Source organism: Monodelphis domestica, chromosome 4, assembly GCF_027887165.1.
Source record: "Monodelphis domestica isolate mMonDom1 chromosome 4, mMonDom1.pri, whole genome shotgun sequence".
Lineage (NCBI taxonomy): Eukaryota > Metazoa > Chordata > Mammalia > Didelphimorphia > Didelphidae > Monodelphis > Monodelphis domestica.
In genome coordinates, this window is record NC_077230.1 from 453,579,704 (window position 1) to 453,601,683 (window position 21,980).

Below are 21,980 nucleotides of genomic sequence, written 5' to 3' on the forward strand. Positions count from 1 at the left end.
TCTGTCTCTCTCATTCTCTGTCTCTCTCTCTGTCTCTGTCTCTCTGTCTCTCACTCTCTGTGTGTCTGTGTGTGTCTCTCTCTGTCTCTCTCTCTCTGTCTCTGTCTCTCTTTCTTCCTGTCTCTCTGTCTCTGTCTCTCTGTCTCTGTCTCTGTCTCTGTCTGTCTGTCTCTGTCTGTCTCTGTCTGTCTGTCTGTCTGTCTGTCTGTCTGTCTGTCTGTCTGTCTGTCTCTCTCTCTCTCTCTCTCTCTCTCTCTCTCTCTCTCTCTCTCTCTCTCTCTCTTTCCCGCCCTCCCTTCCCCCCTCTCAGTCTCTGACAAGCTCTTTTGTACTTTCTAGTGGGACAGATACACCTTTCCCAAGCTGGAGGCAAATGAGACAGAGAGACGATCACTCTCTCCTCTCTTCCCCTCCTCCCATGTTCCTTCCTTCTTCCTCTCTTCTACTTTCTCCCTCCTACACACTCCTGGGGTGGAGGCTAAATTGGGGCCAGGGCTGGGGCTGGAGCGTGTCAGGCTGTGTCAGTCAGGCGGAAATTGACCCTGGAGCCAGGACCCAGGCGTCCAGTCACCCACTCAGTTTGCCATGGGGCTGGCAGGGGGAGAGGAGGAGGGGAAGAAGGGAAAGCCTGTGAATCAGGAGGGGGAGGGGATGCAGAGCAGCTGTATAAAACCAGATGTTTCTAAAACTGGAGCTCAGGACTGAGCGCCTACAGAGACCCAGGAATGTGGGCCCCCAGCCTCTACCTACCTGATCCCCTCCCCACCAGATCCTCCAGGATCCAGACTACTGGTGTCTTCTATTCTTGAACTTCAAAGATCTTCTAAGATGGGGCTGGGGTGGGTGATTCTGAAGTTGGGTCAGAGCCATCTCCTCCCCTTGTCTTGGCATCAGGCTCTTAGAGTGTTTCCTCTCCTCTATCTCTCTTTCTCATTTTCTCTTCTCTTTCTCTTCTTCCTCTTCCTCTCCTCTCCCTCTTCCTCCCCTTCCTTCTCCTCCTCTTCTCTCCTCTCTTTCTCTTCTTTCTCATTTTCTCTTCTCTTTCTCTTCTTCCTCTTCCTCTCCTCTCCCTCTTCCTCTTCCTCCCCTTCCTTCTCCTCCTCTCCTCTCTTTCTCTTCTTTCTCATTTTCTCTTCTCTTTCTCTTCTTCCTCTTTCTCTCCTCCCCCTCTTCCTCCCCTTCCTTCTCCTCCTCTTCTTCTCCTCTCTCCTCTCTTTCTCTCCTTCCTCTTTCTCTCCTCTCCCTCTTCCTCTTCCTCCCCTTTCTTCTCCTCCTCTTCTCTCCTCTCTTTCTCTTCTTTCTCATTTTCTCTTCTCTTTCTCTTCTTTCTCTTTCTCTCCTCCTCCTCCCCCTCTTCCTCTTCCTCCCCTTCCTTCTCCTCCTCTCCTCCTCTCTCCTCTCTTTCTCTCTTTTCTCTCTCTTCTCTCTCCTCTCCCTCTCCCTTCTTCGCTCCATCCTTCTCTCTGCCTGTCTATCTTGATGTCTCCTCTCTCTCTGTCCTGTATCTGTCTCTCTGTTGCCTCTGTCCCTCTGCCTGCCTTTCTCTAAGGCTCTGTTCCTGTGGGTATCTGTCCTCCAGGAAGTCCTGAATTGGTGGAAATAAGGGAGATGTGTCTATAGGAAGGTGTGGGGTATAATGGGAGAAAAATCAAGAGGTCAGAGAGGCAAATGGAGAGATTGCTTCACTGGGCAGCTGCAGCCCACAACCCAGTCCTTTTCCTGCTCCTTCCTTTCCCACATCGAGCTGTCTCTCCACAATTTCCTCTATGCGGTGAATGAAAAAGCCTCAAAACACACTTGCCCTCCCTCAGAGACCCTGGCATCCTGAACCTCCTAGCCCCGCCCCTCAGGGGCTCTGATATCCCGACACCCCCCTCCTCCGGGTCCTAAACCAGCAACAGGATTGAGATCATCTAGAGGAATGCAAGGTTGGCCTGAAGATGGGCAAAGACTCAAACCTAAGGAGACGCAGAGCAGCCCCGTTGCCCCCAGAACTGTTTGCATCTCTTTTTCTGTCTCCTCTAAGCTCTCCTCATTCTTTCTCTCATTCTCTCTGTCCTGGTAGCTCTCTGGCTCTCGGTTTTTCTGTGTCTGTCTCCCTATCCCCCTCCCTCTTCCTCCAGTCACTTCTCCCTTGTAAACAGAGTGAGTACCCATTAGAGACAAAACTCTTCAGTGTTCCCAAAAATCCCCAATGTCAGGAAAGGGAGGGGAAAGTTCCCCAGAGTAGAGGGAGGACTAGGGAGCAGAGAAGAGGCCTCAGTTCAGGAAATACCTCGGGGAGAGAGCCTGGGAGCCCTAACTGGGAAAAGATCTCTTAGGGTCCTCCTTTCTCTGCCCTTCTCCATCGTGCCCCACATCCCATGAGTGTCCCCTGACCATCTAAAGGACGCAGTGGGTACAGATGAGGCCCTGGGCCCCTGAGAGGGGCCAGAATCCTATTGGCTCGAGGCTGTGGCCGAGAGTCCCCCTGAAGAGGGGAGAAGTGTGGCTGACTGAGCTCTTCCTTGTCCTGACAACAGCAGTTGTTGCTGATGGGGCTTTGTGCCCATTTTGACCTTAAGTTTTGCAATTATGCATCAGTCCCGGATACTCCCTCCCTGTCTTAACTGAAGCCTGAGTCAACTCCCAAAGGAGACCAGAGAGAGTGAGGCATCGGTACACTTGGTGAGTCTACTCTGGGGACCTGGATTGGGAGAGTAGGCTGGGGGGGGGGGGGGGCAGTCCAGGTGCTCAAGGGGGAAGGGAGGTCAGGGCAGGAGCGGTGAGGAGAAAGTAGCAGGGTGGGGTTAGGTGCCTTTCCCCAGCTTCATGCCTCTGGACCCTCGGGAAATCCTCAGGACTCCTCACCTAGTGGTCATGGAATCCCATTTTATATGGGAAGAAACAGGTCTAGAGAGAGGATGTGACTTGTCCAGGGCAATACAGACAGCAAATGTCTGATTCAAACCTAGTTCTTCCTTACTTTAAATATTCTATGTTCTCATTACTTGACCCTGCTTGGGAGATCTTAGAATATAAAAATTTTTAAACCCTCACCTTCCATTTTAGAATCAATGCTGTATATCTGTTCCAAGGCAGCAGAGTTGTAAGGGCTAGGCAATGGGGTTTAAGGGACTTGCCCAGGGTCACACAGTTAGGAAGTGTCTGAGGTCATATTTAAATCCAAGACCTCATGTCTCTAGGCCTGACTCTCAATCCACTGAGCCACCTAGCTGCCTCCTTTAGAATATAAAACTTAAGAAATGAAAGAACTAACTATACTTGAAAAACCTTTGAGCTTTCACTTCCAGATTTTGGAGGGGGAAATAACAGAGCTGGGAGGTGTCTTAGAACAAGAATAAGGGTTAGGGTGACTGCTTCTTCCCAGTTTATTTAGCTAGTTCATCTTCTTACCCTATGGATATGCTCCCAGGCTCTGTCCTGGACCGCCTTCCTCTCTCCCTCTCTCCCTCTCTCTCTCTCTCTCTCTCTCTCTCTCTCTCTCTCTCTCTCTCTCTCTCTCTCTCTCTCTCTCTCTCTCTCTCTCTCTCTCTCTCTCTCCCTCTCTCTTTCTCTCTCTCTCTCTCTCTGTCTTTCTCTTTCTTTCTATCTCTCTTTTCTCTCTGTCTCTCTATCTGTCTCTCTCTCACTGTCTCCCTGTCTCTCTCTCTCTTGCTGTTTGTCTCTATTCTTTCTCTCTGACTCTATCTGTCTGTCTGTCTGTTTCTGTTTCTGTCTCTCTCTTGCTGTCTCTGTCTCTCTCTCCTCCCTCTCTGTCTGTCACTCTCTGTCTCTGTCTCTCTTTCTCTTTGTCTCTCTCTCTCACTGTCTCTCTGTCTCTGTCTCTCTCCTCCATCTCTCTGTCTCTGTCTCTCTCCTCTCTATTTCTCTGTCTCTGCTGTCTGTCTGTCTCTCTCTCCATCCTCTCTCTTGTTACTCTGATTAACTCCCAAAAGCTCAATTATCTCTGTTGATGATTCCCAGATATTGACTTCTATCTCTAATCTCTTTCCTAAGCTTCATTCAGTTCAATGCTCCCAAACTACCTACTAGGTAACCCTGTCTGCACATCTAATAGGCTTCTCAAACAAAACATGTCTGAAACAGAGGCTATTGCATTTCCCCCTAAGCCCATCCCTTCTCCAAACTTCCCCTACTCTATTGATGCAATCAATAGTTTCAACCTGAGAGCCACTCTTCCTCTTCCTCTGCCCCTAACCACTCTATCCAAGCAGATTCTCAGAGCTGTCAACATTTTCAGTACCCACACCATTCTTTCTACCCCTATAGTCTCTCCCCTAGTTCAGACTCTTATTTTTCTAGTTCTGACTCTTATTTTTTGGCCTGAACTACTGCAATAGCCTCCTAGACAGACTCTCTGCCTCCATTTTCCAGTTATAGAGCTGGAAACAGAGAGAGACAGAAAGAAAAACTTAGGGAAAGGAAGAGGGGGGAAAGGAAGAATGAAAAAAAAGAGAAAGAAACAAAGAGAGAGAATGAGGGAGGGAGGAAGGGAGGAAGGGAGGAAGGGAAGGAAGGAAGGAAGGAAGGAAGGAAGGAAGGAAGGAAGGAAGGAAGGAAGGAAGGAAGGAAGGAAGGAAGGAAGGAAGGAAGGAAGGAAGGAAGGAAGGAAGGAAGGAAGGAAGGAAGGAAAGAAGGAAGGAAGGAAGGAAGGAAGGAAGGAAGGAAGGAAGGAAGGAAGGAAGGAAAGAAGGAAGGAAGGAAAGAAGGAAGGAAGGAAAGAAGGAAGGAAGGAAGGAAGGAAGGAAGGAAGGAAGGAAGGAAGGAAGGAAGGAAGGAAGGAAGGAAGGAAGGAAGGAAGGAAGGGAGGGAGGGGAGGGAGGGAGGGAGAGAGGGAGGGAGGGAGGGAGGGAAAGAGGAGGGAGGAAGAGAGGGAGGGAGGGAGGAAGGAAGAGAGGGAGGAAGGGAGGGAGGGAGGGAGGGAGGGAGGGAGAGAGGAAGGGAGGGAGGGAGGGAAAGGAAGGGAGGGAGGGAGGGAAAGAGGAAGGGAGGGAGGGAGGAAAAGAGGAGGGAGGAAGAGAGGGAGGGAGGAAGGAAGGAAGAGAGGGAGGGAAGAAGGAAGAGAGGGAGGGAGAGAGAGAGGGAGGGAGGGAGAGAGGAAGGAAGAGAGGGAGGAAGGAAGGAAGGAAGGAAGGAAGGAAGGAAGGAAGGAAGGAAGGAAGGAAGGAAGGAAGGAAGGAAGGAAGGAAGGAAGGAAGGAAGGAAGGAAGGAAGGAAAGAGGGAAAGAGGGAAAGAGGGAAAGAGGGAAAGAGGGAAAGAGGGAAAGAGGGAGGGGGAAGGAAGAAAGTGAGAGAGATTGAGAGAGAAAGAGAGCATTTTTAAGCAGACTATGCTAAGTATTAGGGACAGAAATACAAGCAAGATCTCTCTTAATGTCAAAAAAAAAAACAACAACCAACGTATATTCTAAAGGAAGACAGCACATAGAAGGGAAGAGCTGGAAAAGGTGGGTTATATTAAAATGGCCAGAAGTGAGGTGGAGGCCTGATTTTAGGCAAAATAAGGTGAAACCTCACTAACAGAACCCCATGTTCCAGCAATGGGATCCAAGGCTCTGTTGTGAAGGAGATGAAAATGATGGGCAGAGGGCAGGTGACCTGGTGTGGAGAAGTTAAAGTGATTTACTATGAAGTCATTTCCAAGCCTGGGAAGGTAGGTGGGAGCTAGACTTTAGAGGGTGTTAAATACCAGGAAATTACTTTTGCATTTTATCCTGTAGGCAATAGGGAGGCAGCGAAGATATTGGAATAGGATAATGACATGGTCCAAATTGTGTTCTGGGACTATTAATTTGGGAGCTGTGTGAACAGCTCAGAGAGGGGGACTCTGAAGGCAGGGAGCCCAAATATGAGACTATCCAATAGTTCAGACTAGAGGAGATGAGATCAGGACTAGAATCATAAGAGCCTTAAACAAGGGTAGGGATTGCATAGGAGAAGAAAATAGGGCAAATGGTAGAAATGTTGTGAAGGGAGAATTGACAAGACAGAGAATCTGGTTGGATATGGTTGTCAGGAGAGTCAGGAAATAAAGCAACTTTAAAGAATAGGGCAGCTAGTGATAGAAGTGGCAGCTACAGACTTTTCAAAGGTTCCTTTCTCTAAGACCAGCAGAGAGCTGTCTCTAAGGGGAAATTCATGCAGATAGTCGACTAAAAGAGGATCCAGTAACCAAGAATGGAGAATTTCTCCTTTGCTACAAATACTTTCTTTTTTTAAGTTAAATTTATTTATTTATTTTATTTAGAATATTTTTCCATGGTTACATAATTCATGTTCTTTCCCTCCCCTCCCCCAACCCCCCCCCCCATAATTGATGCACAATTCCACCAGGTTTTACATGTGTTATTGATCAAGACCTATTTCTATATTACTGATATTTGCACTAGGGCGATCTCTAAGAGTCTACATCCCCAGTCATATCCCATGTGATCAAGCAGTTGTTTTTCTTCTGTGTTTCTGCTCCCACAGTTCTTTCTCCGAATGTAAATAGTATCTTTCTCACAAGTCCCTCAGAATTGTCCTGCATCATTGCTTTGCTGCTAGTAGAGAAGTCCATTACATTCAACTGTGCCACAATGTATCCATCTCTGTGTACAATGTTCTCCTGGTTCTGCTCCTTTCACTCTGCATCAGTTCCTGGAGGTCTTTCCAGTTCACATGGAATCCCTCCAGTTTATCATTCCTTTTAGCACAATAGTATGCTTCAAATATTTTCTACAAAAAATGGCTTACCACCTTTGTATTTTAAGTCTATGGCTACATTCCCCACTGTGATAAAGGATTAAAAGGTTTGCAATTTGCAAGACTGTTAAGGTAGAATTCAGGTAAGGGAAACACAAGAGGAAAACATAAAATTTCTGCTTTATTGTTTTGGAAGAGTAGGAAAGGAATAAGGGTTTGTTCTTAAACTTAATTTAAAAGATTATAATTAACTAAGCTATATAAACTATGCTACTAAACCAAATATCCCAATCTCACACCAGGAGTCCAAATAGAGCCAGGATCTTTTGTTGTTAGATGCCCAAGTAAGTCCAGACTGATGCTGCCAGCAGCCAGATCCAGAAAAAAAACTCCTTCCTCTGTTGGTCACAGGCAAACTCCTCTTCAAGGTCTTCCAGGAGAGCAGACTAGGTCATTCAAGGAGATCAGACACACTCAGAAGACAAACTGTTGGGCACAGAATCTTCCAGATCCCCAGGCTCAGGCTCCCATGTGACCCTTGGTCACATGCTACTGTCAATCATTTCTGAAGTTTGCATTTCTCAGTTTTTGCAAGTTTTGCAAATTACAAACCTTTTCATCCTTTATCATACCACATACCCTATGTTTATTTATGGTACATTATGTCTCAGATTAGATAGGGGGTAGTATAGTTTATTCTTGTTGTTCCATCTTACTAAATACATTTGCTAAGAAGCTAACGAAAGCTGGCTGATTAATCAATTGAAAACACACTGGTAGGGGCTCTTGAAAAACAGCATTAAAAATCCAACCCATCACAGATACACCTAGATTCTGGAAAGTAGAAGGCTCTGATTAGCTGATTGTGAGAACTGGGGAAGTAATAATATAGCTGCTACAACTCTGAGACGTGGGGCAAGTCACACCTGACCTCCTTATCTCCTTGTCTGTAACACTGCTCCCCATCCTGGATTACTGCAATAGCCCATTGGTGAGTCTGCCTGACTCTCATAACTCTCCCCACTCTAATTTATCTTCCATTCAGCCACCAAAATGATTTTCCTCCAGCGCAGGTCTGATCATGACACCCTTGCCCCCTACTCAATAAACTCCAATGACTTATTATCACCTCCAGGATCAAGTACTAAATGCTATTTGACACTCAAAGCCTTCCATCATCTATTCCCTTTCTACCTTTCCAATCTTCATTCCCAACATCTTTATTGAGACTGGCCTCTTCGCTGTTCCACAAACAAAACCCCACATCTCTCAGTTCTAGGCATTCTGTCTGGCTGTCTCCTATGCCTGGAATGAACAATCGCACTTTTCCCCCAACTGCTGGCTTCCTTTAAGTCCTAACTTAAATCCCATCTTTCAGGGAAAATTCCTGAAGCCCTTCTTAATTCTAGCACCTTCCCCCTGTTAATTATTTCCTGTTTATCCCATACATACATACATATATATATACATATATATATATATATTTGTTTACATGTTGTCTCCCCAGTGGATTGGAAGCTCCTTGAGGGCAAATACTATATTTTGTCTCTCTTCATATCTCTAGCACTTAGCACAGTGCCTGGCACATAGTAGGTGCTTAACAAATGGTGATTGATTGATTATCTGTAACACAAGGGTGTTAGACTAAGTGATCTCAAAGGGAATTTCCAGCTCTGGTAACCTGAGAAATATAAGAATCTCCCCATCTATGCCATAGAACCAAAAATCCTAGTGCCACAGTGGTGAAGATATGGCACAAGTACAGAGCCGGCACTCAGGGAGCTGCTCCCTTCCCCCTCTTCCCAACTCTGGAGGACCCTTTTTGCATGTCCCACCCCTCTGTCCAGCTGTCCAAAGCAAGAACTTTCTCCCTGAGCTCTCTCCAGCAATGTGGGGGCTCACAAACAGCTTGAATTTGCCCTCTGACCACTTGAACTCCTTAAAGATTCAAGGATACTGCTGGTGTGTTCAAGGCCTTAAACACTGTGTGGTCCAACAATCTTGTGACACAACTGGAAACAATGAGTCTCTGGGAGGGCAAGGGATTTGCCCCAGACACAAGGCAGGACTCTTGATATGATATGTAGGAAATTTTGAGAAAAGGTCTCTTGTAAATTCTAACTGTGGGGGCAATGATCCTAGGATCCCAGCACCTAAGTGAGGAATGTTCTGAGCTGGGAAAGGAACCAGAATCAAATGACCAGCCCAGGGAGAGCACAGGGCTAGGTGGCTGGAAGCCTTAAAGGAAATCTTTGGCCAATCCAAACCAAGCCAACAGGCATTGATGAGGGACCTACTGTATGCCAGGAACTGGGCTTCACACTGGAGATATAAAGAAAGACAAAACCAGTCCCTGCCCTCAAGCAGCTTCCAATCTAATGTTATTGGTGTGTTCCAGGTCTGAAGATGATGGAGAACTCCTTGGGGCTCCTTCCAAATGCTTCAGACATCCTCTTCCCTGAGGAGCCTTCACCATCTATCATTCACCAAACCTTCTGGACCATCGCTCTCATCATCTACTGCTTAGCCTTTGTGCTGGGCATAACTGGCAATGGGCTGGTGATCTGGGTGACAGGCTTCCGGATGACTCGCACAGTCACCACTGTCTTGTTCCTCAACTTGGCCTCAGCTGACTTCGCCTTTATTGCCTTCCTGCCCTTCATCATCATCACTACAGCCCTGCAACCCCATTGGCCCTTTGGTTGGTTCCTCTGCAAACTCATTAGCTCCCTGTCTGTCTTTAATATGTCTGCCAGTGTCTTCCTGCTGACACTCATCTCTCTTGACCGCTGTGTCTCTGTCCTCTGGCCAGTGTGGGCCAGGAATCACCGCACACCCGCCCGGGCAGCCATGGCTGCTGTGGGGGCCTGGATTTTTGCCCTGGCTATCTCTTTCCCAAACATCATCTTCAGATCAACACACACAGAGGATGATATCACCCTTTGCTACTCTGACTTGGACCCCTGGAATGAGACAGGAGTTGACGAGGACCAATATGATGCCCTGGCTGAGAGCCGCCTCTGGTCCCTGGCACTCAGCCGATTCTTCCTTGGTTTTGTCATCCCTCTAGTCATCATCAGTGTCTGCTATGCCCTTATAGCAGCCAGGCTCTGCAGTGGAATGAAGATGGTCAAGTCCAGTAGGCCCTTCAAGGTCCTCACAGCTGTGGTGGCTGCCTTCTTCCTCTGCTGGCTCCCTCATCATGTGATGTCTATGATAACGGTCTCTGTGTACCAACAGCCACACCTTGAACATCTTTTGCCTTCCCTCAGTCCTCTCTCCTCCTCCCTGGTATTTCTCAACAGTTGCCTCAACCCTTTGCTCTATGTCTTCATAGGTAGGGACTTCAGGGAGAGACTCCTCAGAACCCTGCCAGCTGCCCTGGAGCGGGCTCTCAGTGAGGAATCTGGCCCAACGGGCATTACAGGGAACAGTTCTACCTCTGCCCCTGCAGCCACTGATGTGGAAAGCCAGGGGTTATGAGGAGGCCCCTTATGATCTTTCTTTGTGGACTGCCTCAGTGTGATCTGTGTTCCAAGTTCTAAAAGAGTCTGCCATTTACATTCTAAGGAACCTCTCACTGGTGGCATTTCTAGTCCTAAGGGCCCTCTCACTCCTGACATTCCAGGTTCCAAGAATGCTTCCACCTCTGACAATCTGTGTGTTTTCACATACCTCCCACTGAACCCTTATGTTGTATTCCACATTGTTTAGGACCTTTCATCTCTGGAGTTACCAGCTCTGGGTTCTAAGCACTCATCAGTTTCTTCTGGCTTCTGACATAGCTTCACTGATAGAGTTAAATATAAGAATAAGGAATGATTGAGGGCTCTGCTCCCCAGTTCCCCCTCTCAAGAAGGCCATTCCATCCAAAATCCTGGGGGCCCATCATCCCTGAGTCACAGTGGCCTCTAACCCTGCCCGAGGAGGCCCTGGCCCCCATTTAGTAGATGACCCCTTCCTGTTGTGCCCTTGGGGTCCCAGATATCCACAAGTTTCCCATGCAGTCACTGAAGTTTGTTTCCACCTTGCTCTCCCTGCCTTGGAGCTGTGGCTCTCCAGCCTTCCCAGCAAAGAGAGCCCTGGGGGAAAGGGAGAATAGCAGGGGAGGAGAAGAGGGGGTCCTCTCCCAGGTCTGGGAAGAAAGAGGGCCGGGGAATTGGTCTGAGGCTGAGAATACCAAGTCTGTGCTCTGCCATTGTGACCTCGACTTAATATTAAATGGAAGCTGAAGTGCCACTCAGGCAGCATCTTCAAGATACCATTTCTCTTTTTAATACATGATGTTTTTTATTGGATTTACTTTTTTTTACCCTTGTTTTCTATATTGGAATCAGCTCTAAGACAGAAGAGTGGCAGGGTTAGGCAACTGGGATTAAGTGACTTGCCCAGGGTCCCACAGCCAGGAGGTGTCTGAGGGCAGATTTGCACCCAGGATCTCCCGACCCTAGGCTTGACACTCTATTCACTGTGCTTGCCACCCGGCTGCCATTATTTTGTCTTTATTATTATTGTATTTCTTTTGTTCTCCTAGATCTTCCCCATGTCCTTCCAGAGAGTCACCCTTTACAACAAAGAACCCCAAAAAGGGAGTGGGGGTATTGACAATAAAAAAGGAAGAGGAGAACAAAAGCTCAGCTAAATTGCCCCATTTTTAAAAACACCACTTCTGATTCCATTGGGTTACCAGTGGTTCTCTGGCTTCAGGTAGTGAAGGGAGCCTAGAAAGTGGCCCTCCCCTCATTCACAGCCCTTTCTGGAGTTCTGTCCATGGGGGACAGGGAAGGAGAGATTTCCTTCAGACTCTTCACTTCCACACAAACACTAAAGCAGAGAACAGAGAACTTAAAGTTGAGTGGGACCTTAGACATCACCTAATCACCCATTTTATAGATAAGAATACCAAGGAATATTTTGGTTTTGCCTTTGTAAGTAAGCCCTAACACCTGGCTTAGCATCATGCAAATAGTAGTGTGAAGATTAAATTTAACTCTCCCCTGATTGTGAAGATTAAAATTGTAACCCCTGTCTATTTTTAGACTTTAATCACCAAAAGTGTAAATACCCTATTTTAAAAGTTGAGTATGGAGATCTGCCCATTTTTTAGATATAATCACCAAAAGTGTACACATTTCACTTAATCATTAAGTGGGAGGTCTGTGACCCACGAGTACAATAGTGGGTGATGAATCAGAATCAACTGACTGCCTCCTAGGCAGTCCTAAAGCAGGACTTCAACTATGGTAGATGTAGAATTAGGGGAAGGCACATGAAGTGACACAAGAGAAAGTGTCTTTAAAAGGGAGTTACAACTTCCTGAATGAAGTTCTACTGGCAGTTCTTTATTCTTTGAAAGTGGAGACTGGAGACAATTCTTCATTCTTTGGAGTGGAGGCTGGACCCGAGGCTCTGTTCTTGGTGAGGCTGTTCTAAAATCTCTTCTTTTGAACTGACATGTGGTGAGTGAAAAGCTGACTCTTAACTGCTGGATTTTTCTGAAGAGACTTCCCCAGGTCCTTGGCTTTGCTGAGACCTAAGGACTAACTCTCCCTGCCCAGGGCAGGAGAGTAAATTACTTAGTGCTTAAGCTAGATATCTTACCCTATCCTCTCTCTAATTTTCTTACTTCACTCTTTCTACATTTTGTAAATAAATCTCTTTGGAATAAATTAAATTCCTGGAGACCACACTCTTAAATAATCCAGTCCAACCCTTTTAAAAATAAACCCTTTTTCCCCCTTACAGTAGGCACTTAATCTATTCAGGAGGAATTGACATGAGGGTCAAAAAGAAGATATTTGTTTAAAAAATACTTAGTATAGTTCCTGGCATGTAATAGGTGCTATATGCATGATTATTGCCTTTCCCTGAGGATGGTGGGCTTTAAGAGATTTGTCTAAGGTTCCTAAACTGGAAAGTTGGGATTTGAACCCAGGTTTTTTGATTCCATATCCAGTGTTTGGCAACATTCAACAACATCTCTCTCTCACTGGCTATGGCTCCCACCCTGAGGGACCACAGCAGAGGGGAGAGAAGCCCTACCTTCTAGGAACTCCCAGTCTGATTGAGAAAACACATGCCTTCCACAGAAGGGACCCTGATCACTGGAACCAGGCCAACCTAGCTCAGTGTTCTCCCATCCTTTGCCTGTCTGCTGTGACAAGGAAATCACTTTAAAAGACTGATATATATTAATTTAAGGTCGCCAAGGAATTCAGCTATGTAATTCCTAAATGAAAACTCAAGTCAGCAGTCAACCTTTTATGGAGTTTAATTACAAACAGGAGGAAGAAAAGTATTAGAGATGGGGGGGGAGAGAAAGGGGAGAGAAGGGAATAGGGCTTAAATACCCCTTCTGTTTAGGCTGGGCCAAAAGGCCCAAGCCCTTAGATAGCTGAGGCAAAGAAAAGAGATCAGTCCCTATCACTCACGTGACCAAAATGAAGAAACAGTCTCAGGGGCCTCCACCTCCAGCTTCCTTCAGAGCAAACTTCTCAGAGCACAACCTCTCAGAGCAAAAACTCTCCAAACCAACCACTTAGTCCTCAGACCCCTCTATCTTTAAGGAAACCATCCAAGTTCCCTCCCCTCAGTTCTCACATCTACCAATCACTGTCCATGTCTTCCCTGTGCCAATGGTGGCTCTAGCTTAACCCAGGACCACCTAGAGGTCTGTGGCTTTGCACATGTCTGTTGAAGGTCATATTCTCAAATAATTAAATCTTGATCCTTTGCTACAGCCCTTCCTAAATCCTGTTACCCTGAATAGGGTGGAGATTGGAATAATTAAATTTTGATCTATGCTGCAGCCCTTTCCATTGTTCAGCAAAAGGTTTCTGTCCTAAAGTAATCTTAAGAAGGGAGGAGGAGGAACCTCCCTTGCCAATGGGGTTCACATTCCAATGGTGAAATTTCCAACATTCACAAGTCTAAGAAATTTTAAGGTTTACACTGCCTGGACTACAGAGCTGGGAAGAGGCACAGTCAGAGGTGGACAGAATCTTCAAAGAGAGAGCATTAGAGGTGAGGGGGCCTTAGAATATGAAATTTCAGAGCTGGGGGGCCTCCAAATAAACCTCAGAGAGGGAAGGAACCTAGAACCTGAGAGGAGCCTTAGAATGAGAGATGGCATTACTGAATGTATAAAATCTCTATTAGATTGTCTGCCATCTCAGGGATGGGGTCTAGGCAGGAGATAGAGATGGAGAGAATCTGACTTAAAAGAAAAAAAAAACAGAGATCAGAAAAGAACAAGAAATGTCAGTGCTGGAAAGGGCCTTCAAACAGAAGATATCAGAGCCCAGAGAGGCCCCTATATAGGACCTGTGGCCCCTCTCACAACCAGAAGCTGTTCCTAGTTCCAGATATTCATCAGCACCCATTCAAAACCATGTAGGGGAGCTCTTAAGTAGCACAGAGGATGATCTAAAGCCTGAGGAGGACCTGGGTTCAAATGTGGCCTTAGATACTTCCTAACTGTGTGACCCTGAGCAAATCACTTAATCCCAAATGACTAGCCCTTTCTGCTTTTCTGCTTTAAAATGGATACTTAAAACCATAGTAAGTTCTCGCAGATATCATCACCCTTTTAAGGACAGAAAACAAATTAAGTCAAAGCAAAATATATTTAATCAAATAAAACTGAGTAGCAAGAAAAGATGCCTCCCATCCTTATATGTGATATGGCTACCATAGGGTCATTGGGAAAGGGAACAGAAAATATGAGACCAGAGAATGTGTGTGGAAGGGGCCAACTAGCTGGGAGTCCTAGAGGGCATTAGTATTCTTTCTCTTAGTTCTTTTGCCCTCAGTCTTACCACTGCTCCCATCTACTGATCTTGAGCTATTTAAATGTTTTAGGGCCATTTGCTACCATGTCTTGGGATGTAGCAGTTACTAAGCCTTTCCTTGACAAGGAAGGAAAAGGGATGAAAAGTTTTTAATGCAAAGCCTAGTGCTATGAACTATCAGACCCAGCCACTAAACTAATAAAAGGCAGCCAAAGCTCCCAGGCCAAACCTAAGTCCTTTCCTGGGATGACTCCTGACATTGACTGAGTCCCTGGTCCCAGGCACCTATCTGACTTTGGGTTAGAAAAATTCATTAACTCTCATTAAATCCCTGGTTGTTAGTCCATAGGTCCAAAACCCACTTTATTGGCTCCATTGACCCACCCCCAGAGGCAGCCCTCTGTTCTCCTAATGCTCGCTAGTTGGCATGTAAATAAAAATACCCAAGCAGCTCCTGATTCTCAAACTGGGGTAGCAGCCAATCCCTTCAAAAGAAGAAGGGAGAGGGCAAGGAAGGGATCCTCTCATAGATGTCACCAGGGCCCAGACATGAGGATTTTCCAGCCATACAAGAGAAGTATATGATGGTCCTCTGAGAAGCCACCTGCTATCCTCCACCCTTGGGGCATCCTGCATACTCCAAGCTCTTGTCACTCCCTACAGTTGGGTGGGATGTTTGTGTATATTGTCGCTTAAAGCATCAGGACAGCTTATCAGTGCAGATAGGGACCTCTTCCAAGAGGAAGGAAGAAACAGAAAAGATAGGATAACTTCCACAGCAATGTCCAGTTGTACAGATCATTAGATGCATTTTATCCTTCTGTAATGGGGGCACTTGGAATAAACTGGCACTTGGAATGTTTCCATGGGCCGTGTGTGTTCTGAATCTGGGTAGAAAAACTTGGTATTTTGGAATGACAAAAAAAAACCTACTATGTGGTCCTTTAGCCACTCTCACTCCAGGACCCCAGTGACAGAGACAGACAGGTTAGCACTGCATCCATTTAAAAAAGGAGACATTTTCTGCACTCACTTTCTCTTCTTCCCACCCAGAATGTCCTCTTTCTAGAAACTCCTGTGAGAAATGACAACTATTTGCATTTGACCACTACACCAGACACTCTTCCAGGATAGCTTGAGAAGGATCTCATGGCTCTTCCCCCCAGAACTGAGCCCAGTTTGAACTCAAAGATCCAGAGCAAAGGACTCCTTGAGAGCAAGAGAACAAGCACCCCAGCCCCTCTTCCAGCGGTCTATCAACAAGTGGCTTTGTTATATAAGTGGACAAAGTAGCATTAGAAAATGCTCTTCTTGATCTGATTCTAAACCACAAGAGAGAACTGATCACAAAGGTGGTCTCACCATCACGTGGTCCACAATTCTTTTTTTTTTTTCAAAAATTTTCCATGGTTTCATGATTCTTGTTGCCTCCCTCCTCTCTTCCCTCCCTGCTCCTGGAGCTGACAAGCAATTTCATCGGGTTATACATGTGTTGTCACTCAGATTCTATTTCCATATTATTCAATTTTGTCATAGAGTAATCTTCTAAATCCAAAACCCCAAATCATATACCCATATAAACATGTGATCAATCGTATGTTTTCTTCTGGATTTCTACTCCCACAGTTCTTTCTCTAGCTGTGGATAGCATTCTTTCTCATAAATCCCTCAGATCTTGGATGGACTTACTAGCAAAGTCAATCACATTTGATTGCCCCACAATGTTTCAGTTACTGTATATAATGTCCTCCTGGTTCTGCTTGTTTCACTTTGCATCAGTTCATGGAGGTTCTTCCAGTTCTTACAGAAATCCATCAATAAATCTTTCCTTATAGCACAATAGCATTCCATCACCATCATTTGCCACAATTTATTGTCATTCCCCAATCGAGGGACATCTCATTTTCCAGTTTTTTTGCCAACGTGGTCCACAATTCTGACTTGAGAGCCATTAATGAAGGTCAATGGAAAAAATGGTCTGAGCCAGAGGCCCCACACAAAGATTTACAGACAGTTCTTCCTCCTTCACCATTAGGAAAGAGAGAGCGATTTCATCTGTTGGCCCCTTTTGTACACTCAGCACTAATTAAAAGGCTTTTCTTAAATATGCATCAAAGTGGAAAGGAGACCTGGTCATGCTCCGAATCTGAGAACCATCACACATTTCTGGAGCGAGTTTCACCATGCCTTCATGGGTATATTTAAGGGGCAGAATAGAGTGTGCATGCTTTAAGGACTGGGCCCCCTTTGGCCAATCCTTTCTTTACCCAGCAAAATCTCGCATTTATATAGTCATATACTCAATCAATTTGGTGATATGCTTTCCTTAGAGCCTTTCTTTGAGTAATCTGTTAACCACTCTTTGAAGTATCATTAAATATTATTATCTTCACTTTATGAATAAGGAGCCCAAGGCCCAGAGAATGGAAATGATTTGCTGAGCTTCCCAAAGTTCTCAAGAAGCAGAGTCCCAGAACTCAAATTTAAGGCTTCGGTGTCTAGTTCCAAGCTCCTATCACTCTTCCATTCATGCCTCAGATCTGACTGTATTTGTATTCAAATTAGTGAAAAACAGGGACACCTAGGGAGCTCAGTGGATAGAGGGCCAGGCCTGGAGTCTGGTTTAAATGTGGCCTCAGACCCTTCCTAAGCTGTGTGACCCTAGATAAGTCACTAAACCCCAATTGCCTAACCCTTCATTGCTCTCCCACCTTGGAATCTATACTTGGTATCAATTTGAAGACAGAAGGTAAGGCGTGGATAAGAAAAATCAGTGATAAGTACAAAAATCTGATCATTCCATCCTGGAAATAACTCCAAAATGGGTTTTCTGATGTGGTTGGCAATGTGACCCAGTTTTCAAGCCTTGAATGTTCTGTTTGCTGCCGCTTAGATTTCCGGAATGGTAGGGAGAAGAAGGATGCAAGATTGTGTGGCTACAGGAGAGGCAGAGCTGGTAGGGAAGCTTTGGGAGGAATAGACATTCTTTCTTTGGGAGGACACACATAGCGACAGACTCACTTGAGGACCAATTCCAGACATATGAAGAGAGCTGGACTGTGGAAGCTACAGATATATCAGGGAATCTAGCCCTTATATCAACATATCCCTTACTTCGAGTTTGCCTCACTAGGGATTCTGGGAACTTCCCCTTGGATTAGATTGGTTGAGCTAAGATGTTACTTCACTGCCATCCAAAGAACCTTCATCTTGTGTACTTCCTGGTACCCTCAAGTCCATATAATTTCTCTGATTGATGTTTGTATTGATGAAAAGATTGACTCACTGTTCACTATTTGTGATGCTCTTTTGTGTAGCCAAAAGAGGGAAGGGAGCCCACCTGGTAGATATAAGCTTGGAACAACCCTCTCTTCTTTAAGGGATACCAGACAAGGAATTGTTCTTGTTTTGTGCCCTAGACCAACTTTGACAGGGAGAGAATATAATTCTAGTCTAGTACTCCTCTTGGAAGTAACTAGGTGACTCAATGGATAAAGTGCTGGTCCTAGCATCAGGAAGACCTGAGTTCAAATCCAGCCTCAAACATTTACCAGCTGTGTTTCCCTTGGCTTTGCCACTTAACCTCTGTTTGCCTTAATCCACTGGAGAAAGAAATAGCAAACCACTCCAAAATCTTTGCCAAGAAATTCCCATGGACAGTATTGGTGTATTATGGTCCACAGAGTCACAAAAAGTCAGGCACAACTAAACAATGATGATGGGGGGAAAAAAATTCTTAACCTCTCAGTGTTCTGGAGTGTGTCTGCTCCTCCCCTAGGCATGGAGTCTCTTTCTTTCTTCAGAGGTGGTCCTGATTTCATATCTTGTGTTCAAATCCAGCCTCAGACACTTACTCACTCTGTGACCCTGGGCCCTTCCCTTAACCTCTGTTTGCCTTAATTCACTGGAGAAAGAAATGGCAGCTTTGGACACGGGTGGACTCGTGGTTCTTATAGATACACACTGCACCTGGACAGAGTAAAACTGCCCTAACAATCAGGAAATAGCTGGTTCTAACTGTGTCTGGGTTCCAATAACAGAGAAGGTGGCAGATCGGTCTCTTGTGAAGATTCCCCCAAACCTTCCTCTCACCACCATCCCCTGCCAACCCTGTGTTTGTCCTTAAACTGAAGAAGAGGGATGGGCTTGTTCACTTTGGCCCCAGCGGCAGAATTCCAATTCCGCAGCAGGGATGGGGCTGGGAGGGGGACAAGCGCAGCGAGACAGACCCCAACTCATCCTAGGGAAGACCTGGAATCTCTCTTCCCTGTTGGTCTGGGGAGCCCCGGGGTCAGAAGAAGGGCGGCGGAAGCTGGTGATCGCTGGCAGCGACCCCTTGGCTTTCTTTTGGCCGAGCTTTGCCCCCCTTCCGTCTCTCCTGCTTCTTTCATGAGCCTTTTCCTCTGACCTTGCAGCAGCCACTTCCTCGGACACAAACGCTGCCAGAGGCTGAGACAGAGGCGTGAGAGGAATGCAGGAGTAACTGGGCCAACCTGGGCATCTAGTGGCCAGTGTGGTTACTGCAGCCCTAAGAAAGCCTCGGTGTAGCCTCACACATACCCCGAGACGGCCAAGGACCAGGCTGGTAGTTCCACTGTGGCGACATCTGGTGGCAAATTCAGGCATTGCACTCCCTTGATTCAACTGGTTGGGATATTAACACAGGGAGTGACATGCCTCGCCCTCTAAACTGCCTGGGCATGAGTTTTCTGGTGGTCCCTGGAGGACGAGGGGAGGGAGGCTTGACTGCAAAGCAACCTCCCGGCCCAGGACACTAAGGAGGCGGCCTGCCAGCAGAAGGAGGCCAGCAAAGCTAGGACTGGTCCATCGATCTCGTGCTCCTTGCAAATCTGGACTTTGAGACACGATGGTTCATTTTCTATCATTTTGGAGTGGAAAGAAGGACTAGAATGAGTGGATATAATCTGCAGAGGCAGATTTCAGTTCAGCGGGAGGAGCTATTGAGAAGCACCTCGGCTTGGAGCTGGCTACCTTGTGACCTCGGGCAGATCTTCAATTGTCATCGTCCTAGCCCAGTATTCTGGAACTAGTGCAAGAGGGTACCTCTATCAGTAGCACTGGGCTAGTTTATATGCTGGTGCTACAGTACTGACATTATATTATGAAGCACAGACAAAACGACATATGAAAGGAGATAAAGGTGAAAGAAATGATTCTGCCATTGAAAATCGCTTTATTCATGAAAGGTACAAAAACATTTTTGCTCTCGCTAAAATATTAATGGCTTGATCTTTAAATATTAATATGAATAGCATAGTGCCTGTCTTCAGCATTTATATTCCTAGAATTTCTTCTTTTTTTAAACCCTTCTCTTTCATCTTAGAATCAGTACTAAGTATTGGTTCCAAGGCAGAAGAGCACTAAGGGCTAGACAATGAGGGTCAAGTGACTTGCCCAGGGTCACACAGCTAGGAAGTGTCTGAGGTTAGAATTTCTAATATGGCCAGTGTCACCTCAAGTCCTAAGCCCATTCCTACAGGTCTTTCTCCTCATCGATGAAGATGATTGAGTGCTCTGCCTTGTGTGATGAAGCCAGGAGAGAGGAGGGCTCTTTAGTCTTCCTGAAGTGCCCTTCAAGCTTCACGTAGAAGATAGAGGAGTACCCAAGGATAAGTTGCGGTACTGAGAGTCTCCATAATGCCCCTGTCCCGGCTTCCTCCTCTAGGGATGCTGGGAGGTCTCCCCTTGGTGAGATCTGAGCTGACTTAGCTAGCCCCTCAGACGTTAGTATATGTTCTCTTCTTCATACCTTCTCTAGCTTTATTTTGCTACCAATTTGGACACGTGGGTTTCTTGGCCACTCTCTCTGGGTACTCATGGGGTAACGGGTATTTGGACATGAAGCTTGGGGTCGCCCTTCCTACTAATAATAGAACCAACATGAGGAGTTAGCTTCCTCCTGAAACTCACCCCCTAGACCAGTGATGCTGAAAGGAGCAGAAAGTCTGGCGCAGGATTTCCTCTGAGGAGAGCAAAATGGCCCCAACCTTCTGCTGCTGCTCCTGGCACTAATCAAAGTCTCCTTCAGAGAACAATAGGAGGAAGAAAGGCTAAAGATGGCTAATCGCCCCCCACCCCACCCCCATGATATCATCGGAGGATGAACGTGAACATTTGCTGCCTTAAAAATCTAAGTGCTTGGGGCAGCTGGGTAGCTTAGTGCCTGGAGAGCCAAGCCTGGAGACAGAAGGTCCTGGGTTCCCCACAGTCTAGCTGTGTGACCCTGGACAAGGCACTTAACCCTAAATGTCTAGCCCTTACCACTTTTCTTACTTGCAACTGATACTTAGTATGGCTTCTAAGAAAGAAGGTAAAGGGTTGTTTTTTATTCTAGGTGCTTTATCTAAACCCTTAATAATTCACAAAATAAACCACTGTTTCTTCCATTTTATTTTTTTATATATTAGAAAGATATTATTTTTTCTAATTTTTATTGTTGTTGTTTTTGTTTTTAAACCCTCACCTTCCTTTTTGGAGTCAACATTGTGTATTGGTTCCAAGGCAGAACAGTGGTACAGGCTAGGCAACAGAGGTTAAGTGACATACCCAAGGTCACACAGCTAGTTACCCTTACCTTCTGTTTTAAAATCAATATCAAGTGTTTGGTTGGGCAGGGGGTGGCAGCTAGGTAGCTCAATGGATTAGGAGCCAAGTCTAAAGATGGGAGGTCCTGGGGTCAAATCTGATCTCAGATACTTCCTCCATGTGACTCTGGACAAGTCACTTAACTCCCATTGCCCAGCCCTGACTGCTCTTCTGCCTTGGAACCCATACACAGTATTGATGTCAATATGGAAGGTAAGGGTTTAAAAAATGGGTTTGTATTTTTCAAGTTTCTGTGCTTAAGTGGTCATAAAGAATAATGCAAAAGAGGCAGCTCATCAGCATAATGGATATGGCAAATCAAATGTGACCTCCAATACTTCCTAGCCTTGTGACCCTGGGCAAGTCACTTAACCTTTATAACTTGTCTAACCTTTATAGTTCTTCTGCCTTGGAATCAACATCACTTCTAATATAGCTGATAAGCATTTATTTTTTAGAAGAGTAATGCAAAAGAAAAAGATAGAATATAATTTTTAAATGAAAAATATTGTTATAGCTTTCTATCAACAATTAAAAATAAGTTCTCCTTGGTTTTATTTTCTTAAGCTATACTTTTTTAACGTATTTTGTACATGGAATTCAAAGCAATTATTATTTTAACTTTGAGTTATTTTATTTGAGGCTTCCAAAAACATGGCTCATGAATTGAAGTGTAAAGACAGTATCACTATTCCTTGTTCTAGCTTAATTGTTTTGCCAAATCAACAAATCATATTTTAAAATAATGATTTCTGCATTAGCATAAGGCAACAAAATTATCTTTACATTCATCTGTTTCATGACAAGAAAGATCATTATCAGGACCTTTTATGAGGGGCCTTTTCCCATGTGGTATGCTCCAAAACAGAGTTCTGATCTATGATAAAGGGTTTATTT

General features: G+C 45.5%; 1 protein-coding gene across 1 annotated transcript; it reads left to right on the forward strand.

Annotated features, from left to right (window-relative positions):
• The first annotated feature begins 643 nt into the window (after nt 1–643).
• Nucleotides 644–16,316, forward strand: LOC100028680 (N-formyl peptide receptor 2-like). The gene is made up of 2 exons (XM_056796964.1): nt 644–2,667; nt 9,086–16,316. The coding sequence occupies exon 2, from the start codon at nt 9,094–9,096 to the stop codon at nt 10,168–10,170; it is 1,077 nt and encodes a 358-aa protein (XP_056652942.1). The 5' UTR covers nt 644–2,667; nt 9,086–9,093; the 3' UTR covers nt 10,171–16,316.
• The last annotated feature ends 5,664 nt before the right edge of the window (nt 16,317–21,980 follow it).